Consider the following 15,162-nt stretch of genomic DNA (forward strand, 5'->3'; position numbering starts at 1 on the left):
TTCAGAGCGCTGAGGTTAAATCGCACACCACCGCCAGGCAAATCTTACTTTGACAAAACATCCCTGACCTTAAAACTCATTGACATCTTTCAGTAGAGAGATTATTTCGTAAGGACGGGTTTTCACTTATGCAGCTCCAACTGGCTATGCATTTGCGACCTCCCTTCCTCACTGGGGTTATATGAATGTGCCACTTCTCCGGGCGTTCAAAGAGCTAACTGGGTCTCCCTGTGTAGCCCTGGCTGTCCCAGCACTCACTCTGTAGACCAGGCTGGCCTCGAACTCAGAGGTCCACCTGCCTACTGGGATTAAAGGCTTGCACCACCACGGCCGGGCCAAAGAGCTAACGCTTTTAATTTACAAATTGTTTATCTGTCAAGATCCAAACATAAAGTTTCCAAGAGTTGTCAACACTGGGCACACACGCTTAGACGCAAAGGTGTGAAAGCTGAGCCAACTGGAGACAGGCCGGTTAGAAATCCCGCGGGAAGGACGAAGCAGCCAATTTCCGCGAGATTTTGGTGCTCTGCCTTCTTCTTCTGTCTCGCAGGAACACGATTAATCTCGCGATCTTTGGGAAGTTCCGTTGGGGAAGATGGCGGCGGCCGCGAGTACCCTTCTCTTCTTGCCGCCGGAGACTTCAGACTGAGCCTTCCCCGGAAGAGCGGGGGCCTCTGGTGCGCTGCTTCCCCGGAGCCCAGGCTAACTTGGTTCCCCTCTTAGTGGTGGGGAAAGGCTCCCCGGCTTGTGGCGGACCTGAGACCTCACCGCTGTCAGGATGAAGGCTCAGGGGGAAACCGAGGGTGAGTGACTGGGGGTGGGGGGAGAGGGGGCGGACACAGCCGTGGGGAGCCTATCTGTGCGAGGAGGTGGGGACCCACGCCCTCCGGGCCACCCTGCACGGAACTGGATCCAGGTTGAATGTACCTCCCAGATCCTCACCCTACCTTCCGGACGCTGGAGCTCCTGCTTGAAGGCGCTGCTCCCCCCTTCTCCTCCCCTTGTGAAAGGTTTCCTGCAGGACTAGGGACGAGTCGTTGAGCCGCAGGGTACTTTGAGCTTAGCCTGGTGGGACACCAGGAGAGTGAGACTGAAACTTGTAGGTGCTTTGTTCAGGAGAGATCTCTGAACAGGACACTAGAACAATGTGTCAAAGTAATGGAGGGTGTTTTAGGGTGAGTGACAGCGTTCGGTCTTTATAATAGTAAAAGCTAGCAGTTTCTTGGAATGTCACAGTGTTCAAATGTTGTGCTTTAAGATACTGTGGTTCTTTTTTTTTAAACTGCTCTTTTAATTGTACTTGAATAAGGCTTTAAAGCCTGGGAGAGAGGTGTTCAGAACTATAAACTGCCAGGAACAATCCCCAAACCAACTTCCCAGTTGAGGGAAGTAAAGGGAGGGATAGAATGTTTTTTCTTTGGAGACAAAGTCCTCCTGCCTCAGTCTTCCAAGTGCCGGCTTATACACTGTCGCGGCCAGCTAAGAGTTTGAATCTTGGTTTAGATATTCCCCTCACAGCCTTAACTCACATGGACTGGCTTATCCAAAATGAAGTTTCCATGTTTGGAGGAGATTGGATGATACTCAAAATAAGACGTATCTAGACAAATATCACATTTCCTCTCTTTTTTAAAATGTTTATCTATTTATTATATGTAAGTACACTGTACCTGTCTTCAGACACCCCACAAGAGGGCATCAGATATCATTACAGATGATTGTGAGCCACCATGTGGTTGCTGGGATTTGAACTTGTGACCTCTGGAAGTGCAGTCAGTGCTCTTAACCACTGAGCCATCTCACCAGCCCCACATTTTCTCTCTTTTTTTTTTTTTTTTTTTGGTTTTTCGAGACAGGGTTTCTCTGTGTAGCCCTGGCTGTCCTGGAACTCACTCTGTAGACCAGGCTAGCCTCGAACTCTCGAACTCAGAAATCCGCCTGCCTCTGCCTCCCAAGTGCTGGGATTAAAGGCGTGCGCCACCACCGCCCGGCCCCCACATTTTCTCTTATGAGGAATCTCCACTTAAGTATGTGTTGGTGTGTATTGGTTGTGAAAATATGGGACTGTGAGAACGAAGGTTTTCAGGATAGAAAAGTTAGTGGAGTATGAAATGAAGTGAGAGGCTTGGCTGTTTGGAGGCTGGGGCAGGAGTGGCTGTCAGAGGAAGAGGACTTAGACCAAGTGTAATGCCCTATCTGTATAAGAATGCCAAAATGATACCCATTGCTTTGTAGGTTGATTTAAAAATAATTTAGAGACTGGGAATGTAGTGCAGTGGTTAGAGCAGGGTTGGCTTGTCCACAGGTTCAATCCCCAGCACCAAAAGAAAAGGAAAAGGAGAAAGCAACAAAAACTAATGAAGTCAGTGTTTTCATACTGAAAACTAATTATAATAATGTCTTGTTCAATTGTGCTCAAAATATATCCTTCAAGGTATTGCATGCATATGTATGTAATTACAAGTTTTTTGTTTGTTTCAATGCGTTTGAACAGAAGTTGGGCATTGCATGCCTGTAATCTCACCACTTAGAAGAGGCAGGAGGGGTAGGACTTCGGGACTCCCCTTTCCCTCTCAGCAAGTTCAAGGTTGATTTAAGCTAGGTGAGACCTTGTCCAGGAAAAAAAAAAGGCTTTGGGGAGAACTCAGCTGATAAAATACTTATTGTACAAACATGAAAACAGACCTGAGTTTGATCCCCAACAGGCAGAAGTTCTGTGGGGCTCACCAACTCCCTCACTTATGAGCCTACTCAGTGAGCCCCAGGTCCCAGTGAGAAACCTAGACTCAGAAACAAACACCCAAAGAGCCAAGTGAGGCGCATGCCTCTAATCCTAGCACTTCGTAGGCAGAGGCGGGTGGGCCCCTGAGTTTGAAGACAGCCAAATCTACAAAGAGATAAGACAGCCAGAGAAGCTCTGTCTCAACCCCCACCCCCCTGAAAAATAAATAAAAAAGAAGGCGTCTGTTTATAGCAGCACACACTCAGAGGAGGATGAGGAAAAGGAGACAAGAGGATGACTTTGAAGATAGTCTGGGCTATAACTCAAGTCTGGGAGGTGACCCATGTTTATAATCCTAGCACTTGGGAGCATGAGGAGGTCACTCCTTATATTTCTTTATTTGGAGGTGAGGCATGTACCATATCCACTCTGGGCTCTGTGGCGTGGACCCAGGCTCTCATGTTTGGTGTCTGGTGCCTCTACTCTTGGAGCCATCTTGTCAGTCCTCAAGGTCATGCTCAGCCAGATGGACTTGGAGGTCAGCTGGGCTGCGAGAGACTGTCTTAAAATGGAAGAGAAAGCAGGGAGGGCTGGAGAGAGCTGAGTGGTCAAGAGCCCTGTGCTTTGCGTAGGCTCAGTTGGCAGCTCACAGCCATTTGTAACTTTAGTTTCAGGAGTCTTGGTGCCTCTGGCCTCCATGAGCACTGCACAGACATGCCACACATACATGATTCAAAACAAAACAAAAAAACACTCCAAAACTCATAAACATAAGTTCTTTTTTTTTTTTTTAAATAAAGTCTATGTATTGCTTGTGTGTATAGTAGTTTTGTCTCCCTGTATTTCTGTATACCAAGTACATGCCTGGTGCCCTAAGAGGCCAGAAATAAACAGTAGATCACCTGAGAACTAGAGTTACATGTGGCTGTGAGCTGCCATGTGGGTGGTAGGACTTGAACTCAGATCCTCTGAAAGAGAAGCTAGTGCTCTTTAAAAGATACATTGCACATTGTAGAACACTGCTTTGATGCCAGTACTTAAGAGGCAGGGGCAGGTGGATCTCTGTTCAAAGCCAGCCTTTTTAGATCCTAACACCAAACAAAACAATGCATCTGGGTCTGGAAGGTTCCATGTACTCAAGGTGAAAGGTGAGAACAGGCACTGCACTGTGGCCAGTTTACAGCTGTGCTCACACATGCACAGATGTCCTCACACAAATAATAAACACACACAGTCTGGCTTGGTTTCTTGTGGTATTTTGAATGTTTGTTTTATGTATGTGGATGGTTTGCTTGCATGTCTGTCTATGTACCGCATGTGTGCCTGGTGCCTGTGGAAACCAGAAGAGGGCGTCAGATCCCCCGGAACTGGAGTTAGAGATGGTTGTGAGCTGCTATGAGGATGCTGAGAATCTAACTCAGGTCCTCTGGAAAAGCAGCAAGTGCTCTTAACCACTGAGCCATCTCTCCCTTGGTTTTTATTTTGCTGTTTGTTTTAAGACAGGGTTTCATTATGCAGACCAGGCTGGTCTTGATATCACAGAGGTTTGACTGCTTCTATCTCCTGAGTGTTGGGATAAAAGGTGCATTGTCACGATGCTTGGCATAAAAATAAAATTTAAAGCTATCTTCTAAGCCAAACACAGTGTATACATGTAGTCACAGTGACTCAGGAGGCTTGGGAAGGTGTATTGTTGGGGCCAAAGACTCCAAGGCCAACAAAATGGACAGCTTAGTAAGAGTCTGTCTCTCAGGAAATTATGTTAGAAAACTTTGTGTGTTGTGTATATATTTGAGACTTAGTCTTCCTCTGTAGCTCAGGCTAACCTTGAATTTACAAACCTCCTGCCTCAGTATCCCCGGTACAGGGATAGAATGTATGGGTGACCATTTTACTAGCTAGCTTTCTTTATGTTTTGGAGTAAATTATATATAAAATACTTTGACTGAAATACAGCGGTTTCTTTTGTAGGAGAAATGGTGGAAGGTCTTGATGTCAGAGTGTCTGATGATGTCTTCTGCTTTGTGTTGCAGAGTCAGAGAAGCTGAGTAAGATGAGCTCCCTCTTGGAACGGCTCCATGCAAAATTTAACCAGAATAGACCTTGGAGTGAAACCATTAAGCTTGTGCGTCAAGTCATGGTGAGTATTGTGACTAAATAAGTAAGGAACTAAGGATTAGTTAAGAAACTAGCCGCTCGTGCGAAATGGTTGCTCGTTCCAGTGCTCTGTCCTTCCTTTTACTCATCACAAAACAATGTGGGGGTGTTGATTTCAGGCCAGCTTAGGAAGGAAGTGTCTTAGGAAGGAGGTAGCTTGAATTCCCATATCCACAGAGGGTTCATTCTAGGACTCCTCAGTGATCAGAGGCAGGCAGGTGTCTGAGTTCAAGGCTAGCCTAGTCCACAGAGTAAGTTCCAGGAAAGCCTGGACTGTACAGAGAAACCCTGTTTCAAAACAAACACAAAAAGGCACTGTCTTTGCACATTTATAAACATTCTCATGTATACTTTAAGCTGACCTCTACATTACTTACAATGCTTAACAGTACAAATATATGTGAATATTTGTTAGCTGTGGTGTTCACAGTCAGTACAGACGATATTTTTTTCTATTTGAGAAGCAGTCTTTGGTGTTCTCCTCTGGCCTTGGACTTGATTTGGTGAAGCAGTTGCGCAAGCTGGCATTGGCTTTGTTCAGTTGTTCAGCAGGCTTTGAGCACTCGTCCTTCTGCTTCAGCCTCCCAGGCGACCTGTATGTGTGGCCCTTTTCAGTCAGCATCTTCCGTGTGTCTTAGGTTGACCTTGAATTTGCTGTATATCTGAGGCAGTCCTGCTGTAGCTTCCCAGGTACTGAGATAACAGTTGTGTACCACCACCCTGCTCTCTTCAGCTTCTCTTTGGTCTGTGTGAAATAGGGTCTCATTGAGTCTTTGAGTTTTAGTTTTGTTTTTGCTTTTCTTACATTTTGTTTGGTACCCGTCCACTGTTACCATCGTTCCCTGTAGTACTTCTTCCCTCTGAGTGGAGCCCCAGTGAGGTGTTACCTAGACTGCATGAGTGGAAGGTGGAGCGCTGGACAGGCATCCTGGCTGTACGCTAAGTACTCATTCACATCACTCAGCCTCAGTCAAGGACAGGGAGGCACTTTGTGTTGGTTCACTTACGGTTTTTTAGCTTTTCTATATATAAATTATACTTTAATGAGAATATTTTGTCCTCCCTACAAAAGTTTACTTTAATTCTAGGATAAGTCTACTTCAATATCTTTATTACGGTTTATCTGTCCAATCATTAGAATATTGCTAGTGGAGGAACTAAATTTGTTTATAAGGAGCTATATCTTAGAGCCAAGGGGTGTGATGAATTCAGTGGTAGAGTGTTTGCCTAGCATGTATGAGACACAGTCATTCACTAGCAACAGAGGAAGAATAAACCAAAACCAAAGACCTATACTGTAGGCTCCACAGCCGTACTTGCTACTGTGTGACTTTGAACAAATTATGTAATTGTAATCTCTGAATTTGTTTTCTCATGGAAGCAGATGATGCTAGTTTGCTCATCTAAGATATTTTATTTTGTGTTTTGTTTTGATTGTGTGTTGGGGGTATTTTGTCTGCATGTATGCCTGTGTACCCTGTGTGATCCTGGTGCCCATGGAGACATGAGATCCTAGGAACTTGAGTTACAGATGGTTGTGAGCCCCTGTCTGGTCCTGGGAGTCGATTGTGAGTCCTCTGGGAGTCTAACCAGTTTTCTGCTGCTGAGTATCTTTCCAGCTCCTTTTCCAGGTCATATAGTTGTCGGGATCAAATGAGACTGACAGTGGAGGGTGACCTTGAAATGACCTTTATCTCCATATCCTTTCTCCACCTCTGAGTGCTGAGATTACAGGCAAAGGCTGCTATGACTGATCACTGTTGGCTGGAGATTGAAGTCAGGGCTTTGTGCATGCTGAACCATTGCCCGCCATTCCAAAACTATGGATTCTATCAGTAAATGCATGTGCGTCCTCATTTAGTTTGCATTCAAAAAAAGTATTTTTACTTTTTTTTTTTGGTTCTATAGTTTGCTGTTTTGAGGTAGGGTCTCATGTATCCCAAACTATTCTCAACCATGTAATTCTCCTGCCTCTGTCTCTCCTTAGTGCTAGCATTTGAAGCTTGCATCACTCTTCCATTACATTTTTTAAAGTACATTTATTTACCTTTAAGACAGAGGCTTACTGTGTAGCCTATGTGGGTGCAAAGAACTAAACTCTTCTATAGCAACAGCAAACACTCGTAACTGCTGATCCAGCTCTCTAGCCCACCCCTCCTTTTATAAAAATAGGATTTTTTAAATGATTATGTATGTATGTATGTATGTATGTGTGTATGTATGTGTTAATCAGTTTTTGGAGACAGTTTCTTTGTGTAGCCTTGGCTGTTCTGGAACTCACATTGTAAACCAGGCTGGCCTGGAACTTATAGAGGTCCTTGAACCTCTGCCTTCTGAGAGCTGGGATTAAAGGTATGTGCTACCACAACATTTTTTTTTTTTTAATTTATTTTATTTATACAAATGCTCTTTCTGCATGTACATTTGTATGCCAGAAGAGGGCATCAGATCCCATTACAGATGGTTGTGAACCACCATGTGATTCCTGGGAATTGAACTCAGGAGCTCTGGAAGATCAGTCAGTGCTCTTAACCCCTGAGCCATCTCTCTAGCCTACAACATTTTTTTTTTAAAGGTTTGCTTATTTTATTTTACATGTATAGGTGTTTTGTCTCTGTACGTATGTATAGCCTTGGCTGTTCTAGAATTCACATAGTAGACAAGGCTGGCCTGAAACTTATAAAGATCCTCCTACCTCTGGCTTCTGAGAGCTGGGATTAAAGGTGTTGAGGCCCCAGAGGTCAGAAGAGGGCGTCTGTTGAATACCATGGAACTGGGGTTACAGGTGGTTGTAAGGAGCCTTGGAGGTGCTGGGAGTCAAACTTGCATCCTCTGCAAGAACAACAAGTACTTGCTGAATGGCTTTCCAACACCTCCAGTATTTTTGTTTGTTTGGAGACAAGTTTCAAACAAGTTTGAGACAACAAGTCTCTTGTTCTTGCTGGCTTAGAACTTCTTGTGTAGATCAGGCTGGCCTCAAACTCACAGTGATTTACCTGGCTCTGCCTTCAAAATGGTGAGATTAAAAGTTTGTGCCACCATGCCTTGTACATTTATTTATTTTTATTTCTGTTTCTGAGTATTTGACTGCTTGTTGGAAATCCTGGTGCCAGTTACAAGTTGTGAACTAGCATGTGGGTAGTAGGAACTCAACCCTGGTCTTTTGCAATTCCAGCAAGTGCTTTTAACTACTGAAACTTCTCTCTAGCCTCCCCGAAAGCATTGTTGGTGGCATACATTTAATCCTACCACTTGGGAGGCAGAGGTAGATAGAGTTCCAGGCTGTCTTTATCTACAGAGTGAGTTCCAGGATAGGCAGGGCTACACAAAGAAACCCTGTCTGAAAAACAAAACAAAACAAAACGTGTATCTACATCTCTGTCTCTTGTGATTTGAAAACTCATCGCCTTCTTCTGGCTTCCATGGGCACTGACACATGTGGTATACATTCATAAAGGTACACATTAACATGCAAATGATAATAATTTTAGAAAAATGTTAAATGAATGTGACAGTTTTTTTAATTCAAAGGTTGTCGTTTAATACTCTAAGGAAACCATATCTAATTTGAAAAATGTTCCTTTTACTTGTTTGGGGGGTTTTCAAGACAGAATTTGTCTTGTAACAGTCCTGGCTGTCTTGGAACTCTCTACATAGACCAGGCTGGCTTCAAAGTCACAGAGATTCTCCTGCTTCTGTCTCCCAAGTACTGGATTGAAGGCATGTACCACTCCTGGTGAAAACTGTTCTATACATGGTATTGTCAACCTAGGAATATAGGTCAGAGGGAGAGAGCTAGCCCTAGTATACAAATCTTATGTTTATTTTCCAACACTAAAAATTTTTGTCTTATGGGGTTTTTGTTTTGAGACAGGGTTTCTCTGTATAGTCATGGCTGTCCTAGACCATGCTGGCCTGGAACTCCGATGTCTGCCTGGCTTTGCCTCCTAGATTGCTGAGATTAAAGGCATGAGCCATCACTGCCAGGCATTTGTTTTGTTTTGTTTTCGAGACAGGGTCTCAGCCCTGGTTGGTTATCTTGGAACCCACTATATAAGACCAGTCTGGCCTTAAACTCACAGACATCCTCATGGGATTAAAGGCATGCAGCACTACATCTTGCGATGTTGTTGCTTCTGTAGGAGGTAGATCACACCCATGACAATTGGATTCTTAAGAGTTTTCCCCCCAAGTTTAGCTTATATTAGATACTAGAATACCTTTTTTGCTATCACATATTGATACGGATATATTATTCATCTATATGAACTTTTCTTCCTTTAGGTAGATGAACAGATTAACAGTTAAGAGTCTGTAGGCTATCTGGGCTTGGTGGTATACTACTTTAATCGCAGAATGATGGCCATTCTAGGCTATAAGAGGAGTTCCAGACCCTGTCTTAAGAAAGCTAAAATACTTTGGGCTGGTGGAATGTCCCACTGGCTAAAAAACTTGCTGCCAAGAGTGGCAGCCTGAACTTGATATCTAGAACTCACATGGTGGGACACCTAGACAGTTTACTCTGACCTCCATGTGTACACGTTCCTTTGTCTCATGCATACAAATAAGTAAGTGTTAGGAAAAGCTCCCCCTACAAAAGAAAACTGTTCTTAGGAGGTGGAGGCAGGAGGATCAGAAATTCAAGGTCATCCCTGTCTGGCTAGAAACCTTGTCTCAAAAGAAAAGACAGAATCTATAGTCTAATTGTAGGTTAATTTTATTACTAAGGTAACATCTATGTTTTACCTGAAACATTGGTTTGGTTGATTATTTATTTATTTATTTATTTAAAATGTTAATCAAAGGCTGTATAAGTTTGGGATTTTTTACTTGACTTGTTTTGTGCTTTGATATAGGAGAAGAGGGCAGTAATGAGTTCTGGAGGGCATCAGCATTTGGTCAGCTGTTTGGAAACATTGCAGAAGGCTCTCAAAGGTTTGTACACACCTTTGTAATATGTTGATCTTAAGGTTCATAGTAAGGAGGACTTTGTGGGAAGGCCAACTTACACATAACTAGAAATCTAAATTAAGGTAGATAACTTTCTGTGCTAGATGTTGCTTTTATTTTCATTTATGGAGTTGAACTCAGCTTGTTCCTGAATTTGTAAATGTTTTATTGACTTATTTATGATTTGTGTGTGTGTGTGTGTGTGTCTGGTGTATGCAAATGTGCATGTGCAGCATGTGCAGAAATTGTTAATGAGTCAGTTTTTTCTACTGTGCATTCTGGGAATTGAACTCAGTCTGTCAGGCCTGTAAGGTAAGTGCCTTTTTCCAATTTAAAAGCTATCTCATTTTGAATCATTTATTATGTTTTTTTTTTTTTGGTTTTTTCGAGACAGGGTTTCTCTGTGTAGTCCTGGCTGTCCTGAAACTCACTCTGTAGACCAGGCTGGCCTCGAACTCAGAAATCCGCCTGCCTCTGCCTCCCAAGTGCTGGGATTAAAGGCGTGCACCACTGCCGCCCGGCTGAATTCTTTTATTTTTGTGATAGGGTTTCACTCTGTAGCCCTGGTTGGCCTGGAACTCTACTATGTAGACCTTAAACTCACAGAGAGCTGCCTGCCTCTGCCTCCCAAGCCTTGGGACCATGAGATTAAAGGTATACACCACCAAGCCTAGCTTGAAACATTTAGTTAATTAATTGATTAATTAATTAATTACTTTGGGCTTTTGAGATAGGGTCTTACTATTTCAAGTCAGTATTCTTGGCTATCCTTTGATCTGAAGATTTTCCTACCTCATCCTCATGAGTGCTGGGATTGTGTGTGCTATAATACAGGACTATACTTTTTTTTTTTTTTTTGGTTTTTCGAGACAGGGTTTCTTTGTGTAGCCCTGGCTGTCCTGGAACTCACTCTGTAGACCAGGCTGGCCTCGAACTCAGAAATCTGCCTGCCTCTGCCTCCCAAGTGCTGGGATTAAAGGTGTGCACCACCACCGCCGGGCATACCTTTGTTTTTAAACATTAAATAATAATGCTTGGCTGGTATGTGCAGGGCCATCAGTACTGTCAGGGGAGGGGGAGAAGGAATAATACTATACCTTCTTGCTTTATTTTTTAATCTGTTTAGATTGATTTATTGTATGCATGTGAATGTTTTGCCTGCATGTATATATGTGTACTATATGAATACAGTAACAATGGAGGTCCGAAGAGAGTGTCAGATCCCCTGGAACTGTTATTACCGGTGGTTGAGAACCATCATGTGGGTGCTGGGAACTTAATCTGGGTCATTTGCAAGGGCAACAAGTGCTCTTAATTGCTGAGTCATATCTCCAGCCACTCCCACCTGATTTTGAGACGGGTGCATATGATCCAGGCAGGTCAAAGCTTCCTTCTGTAGCCAAGGCTGATGTGACCTTCTGACCACCTCTGCTTCTCTTCCTAAGTGCTGGCACTCTATGGGCAATGTCATCATGGTCCTCCATTGCAGTCCACCTTCTGTTGACTCAGCTGTCTGTTCATAGACACTTGGGTTGATTCCATCTTTATTTCGTTTAGTGCCAGAAGTCAAACCCAGAACCTCACACATCCTAGGCATGCACTCTTACTGGGCCTCAGCTTCCACGCCTCCATATGCATCTTTGTGTTTGTTTGTTCATTTTTTGTTGTTTTGTTTTTGTTTTGTTTTCAGAGACAGGGTTTCTCTGTGTAGCCTTGGCTGTTCTAGAACTCACTATGTAGACCAGGCTGGCCTCAAACTCACCTAAATCTGTCTGCCTCTGCCTCCCAAGTGCTGGGATCAAAGGCATGCAACACCACTGCCCAGCCTCTATCTTTGATTTTTATGAGTACTGTGAAAATTATGTTTTTGTTGTTTTGGGAGCTACCAGTTGAAGTGAGGAGAGCTCACAGCATGTAAAGTACATGTGGTCGAAATTGAATCAAGGCAGCAAGTGTGCTGTGTGTTCTATCGTTAAGATACACCTTTGGGGCCGGGCGGTGGTGGCGCACGCCTTTAATCCCAGCACTTGGAAGGTAGAGGCAGGTGGATTTCTGAGTTCGAGAGTTTGAGGCTAGCCTGGTCTACAGAGTGAGTTCCAGGACAGCCAGGGCTACACAGAGAAACCCTGTCTCGAAAAACCAAACCAAAAAAAAAAAAAGAGAGAGAGAGAGAGAGAGAGAGAGAGAGAGAGAGAGAGAGAGACCTTGACTCATATAAGTAGTAATAAAAAAGGAGAAAAACATAGGTTAGTCGTATTTCTGTTCGTGTGTGTGTGTGTGTGTGTGTGTGTGTGTGTGTGTTTGGCACAGTCTCATAGACTATTCTGACTTGGGAATTATTATGTAATGCAGGTCCAAGGGCCGCCATAATAGGTGTGCATTGCCATGCCTGGTATTCATATTTTTTGTCTGTCTTGTGTTTTAAGGCAGGGTTTCACTGTGTAGCTAAGGCTAACCTTGAACTCCTGATCCTTCTGCCTCTGACCCCTAAGTGTTAGCTATCGTTATGTACTAGCATGTCTTGGTTGACTCTATAATTTTTGTTTGTTGTTTCTTTTTTAGTCATCAATCCATTTATTTATTTGTTTGTTTGTTTGTTTGTTTTCTTATTGTGGCAGAGTTTCTTTGTGTAGCCTTGGCTGTCCTGGAACTCACTCTGTAGACCAGACTGACCTCAAACTCATAGTTCAGACTCAGGCCTGCTTCTGCTTCCAGAGTGCTGAGATTAAAAGCATGCATTACCAGTGCAGGCTCCATAATTTTCAAATATGTCTTTATCTTGGTTACTTTTCTTATTTCTGTGACAAAATACTTAATAAAAACAATTTAAGGATGAAGATTTGACTTTTGCCTTACAGTTTGAGGGCGTATAGTCTTTAATGTGGGGAAGGCATGACAGTCAGAATGTCAGGTCCCAGTGTGCCTGTGTCGGATGCAGTGCTGAATGCTGGCACTTGGCTCACTTGCTCCTTAGTCCTTGTATGTAGACCTAACCACCCATAGTCAAAGTGGGCCACCGCGTCAGACCTCTTTAGCAACACGCTCAGAGACACGGACAGCAGCACATCACCTTGGTACTTCGACATCCAGTCCAATTGACAGGGAAGGTTAAGTGTCACAGTCTTACTATACTCTTATCACTTATTTACGGTGACCATATCACCATGTCCTTTACCTGATTACTAGGTCACAGATAAGCCTCAAGAAACTTACTGTAGATTATAGGTGTCTGAACTATTGAATATTTTTGTGGCTTTGGAAGGGTGGATATACTCATTTATTTGGAATATTCTTTATGAATTCCTTTTTTCCCCTCCCCCATATCTTTTCATAGTCACATCTTTGCCAGCGATGACTGATCGTTTGGAGTCTATAGCCAGACAGAATGGGTATGTAATTTTATCTGTGGTTACAAACATACAATGCAGTGCTAATTTGGGGAGCTTTCTTATGTGTCTTGTATTAATTTTTGTTTTGATTTGTTCCTGCTAGACTGGGCTCTCATCTCAGTGCCAGTGGCACTGAATGTTACATCACGTCAGATATGTTCTATGTGGAAGTGCAGTTAGATCCTGCAGGACAGCTTTGTGATGTAAAAGTGGCTCACCATGGGGAGAATCCTGTGGTATGTGTTGATATTTCACGTGGAATCTATGGGGTTTACTTAGGAGAATACTTAATGCATTGTTGGGGTCGGTAGAGCTTGGCTTTTAGGGTTTATTCATGAGCCACTGTAGAGAGGATGTGATGGGTCACATTGATAGTTTTAGAATAAACTTTAGAGTGACAGGTCTTTCTGACATCATCCAGGGGCTTTGCTGAGTACAATTACCAACATAACAACCCTTTTCATTTCCTACCAACAAACTAGAACTTAGGCTGAACAAGAGATGCTCAGAATACAGAGACAATCTTTCAGCTCCCATCAAAGTGATTGTAGTCATGACAGACAATATGAAAAGCCCTGTAGGAGAAACAGATGTAAAATGTGTGACTAAGCAGTCCTGTATCGATTCCAGGGATGATGTTGAAGAGAGATCCTAATGTCTTAAACAAGCTACCAATGACTCCCTTTATAATAATTTCATTTGTTTTGATTTTAAAAATCCCACCCCAAGTTCATGGTTCACAAGTAGAAAAAGGCTTTGTGAGGGGCTCGCAAGATGACTCTGGGTAAAGCATGAGGACCTGAGTTCAGATCCTTGCACCATGTAAATGGTTGTATTCATAACCCAGTGCTGTGGGCTGGTGGGCCTGAGGCTGGCAGGCCCTGGATGCTTGCTGGCTAGCTACCTTCAGGGAAACATCAAGTCTCCAGGTTCAGGGGAGACCTGGTCTCAGAACACATGAAGGACAGTGATAGAGGAAGACAGCTATGGTCTCCATGCACACACGTGCTCACATACACAGCTTCAGTGGTGAAATAAGGGCTTTCTGTGGTTTTAGTGTTTTTGTTTGGAAGCATGTGCTATTATGCTATTAATATAAAACTTTTTTGATGTTTTTAATTATTTAAATGAGTTTAATGCTTTAACCTAATTTCTTTGATTTCAGAGTTGTCTAGAGCTTGTACAGCAGTTAAGGTAAGCAGATAATATTGATGTATTTCTTGGCACTGACAGATGATCCTGTTCCCTGCAGGGAAATGGTGCCGTGTGGGGTGGGGAGGCGGGCCAGCGGGCCAGGTCCTCGCCGTCCTCATGCCTCAGTGCCTTAGCTCAAATGTGGAAACCTCTGCTTCTTTTTATAACTTGGACTTGTGACTTGATTTATTTATTAATTTGTTTATTTTTTTGGTTTTTAAAGACAGTGTTTCTCTGTATAGCCTTGGCTGTCCTGGAACTCACTCTGTAGGCTGGCCTCAGACTCAGATCCACCTATCTCTGCCTCCTAAGTGCTGGGATTAAAGGTGTGCACTACTACTGTTTGTCTGTCTGTGAATTTATTTTCTTGACTAGTCTTTCTGTCTGTTCCTGTTTATGTTTAGATTTGAGTTAATGAGACTTTTTGTTTGTTGTTTGAGACATGGTTTCATGTAGCCTAGGCTGGCTTCAGAACTCTGTTTAGCCAAGTGTAATCTTCAACTCCCAACCCTGTTTTTACCTTTTAAATGTTGGAGGCATGAAGCTTACCATGTACTTGAGACTGGCCTTAAATTTACTATATAGTTCAGGCTGACCTTGAACTTTATTCTTTTAACCTTATTTTATTCTTGTTGTTTGTTTGGGTTTTTGAAACAGAGTCTCTTTACATAGCCTTGACTGTCCTGGATCAGACTCAAACTCACAGAGATCTGCCTGTCTCTGCCTCCCAATTGCTGGGACTAAAGGCAT

The 15,162-nt window shown here is 43.2% G+C and overlaps 1 protein-coding gene across 3 annotated transcripts in view; it reads left to right on the forward strand.

The window, feature by feature from the left end:
* The first annotated feature begins 568 nt into the window (after positions 1 to 568).
* The window catches only part of Med1 (mediator complex subunit 1), a 40,568-nt gene continuing 25,974 nt past the window's right edge, over positions 569 to 15,162 (forward strand). For all 3 annotated transcript variants that reach the window (XM_028755006.1, XM_028755004.1, XM_028755005.1), the window contains exons 1-6: positions 569 to 803; positions 4,756 to 4,862; positions 9,736 to 9,814; positions 13,164 to 13,218; positions 13,322 to 13,454; positions 14,384 to 14,412. In XM_028755006.1, the coding sequence (XP_028610839.1) occupies positions 779 to 803; positions 4,756 to 4,862; positions 9,736 to 9,814; positions 13,164 to 13,218; positions 13,322 to 13,454; positions 14,384 to 14,412 (428 nt within the window). In that variant the 5' untranslated portion in view covers positions 569 to 778. The remainder of the gene's footprint in view (positions 804 to 4,755; positions 4,863 to 9,735; positions 9,815 to 13,163; positions 13,219 to 13,321; positions 13,455 to 14,383; positions 14,413 to 15,162) is intronic.

This window comes from Grammomys surdaster, unplaced genomic scaffold (genome assembly GCF_004785775.1).
Source record: "Grammomys surdaster isolate TR1022 unplaced genomic scaffold, NIH_TR_1.0 126048, whole genome shotgun sequence".
Taxonomy (NCBI): Eukaryota; Metazoa; Chordata; class Mammalia; order Rodentia; family Muridae; genus Grammomys; species Grammomys surdaster.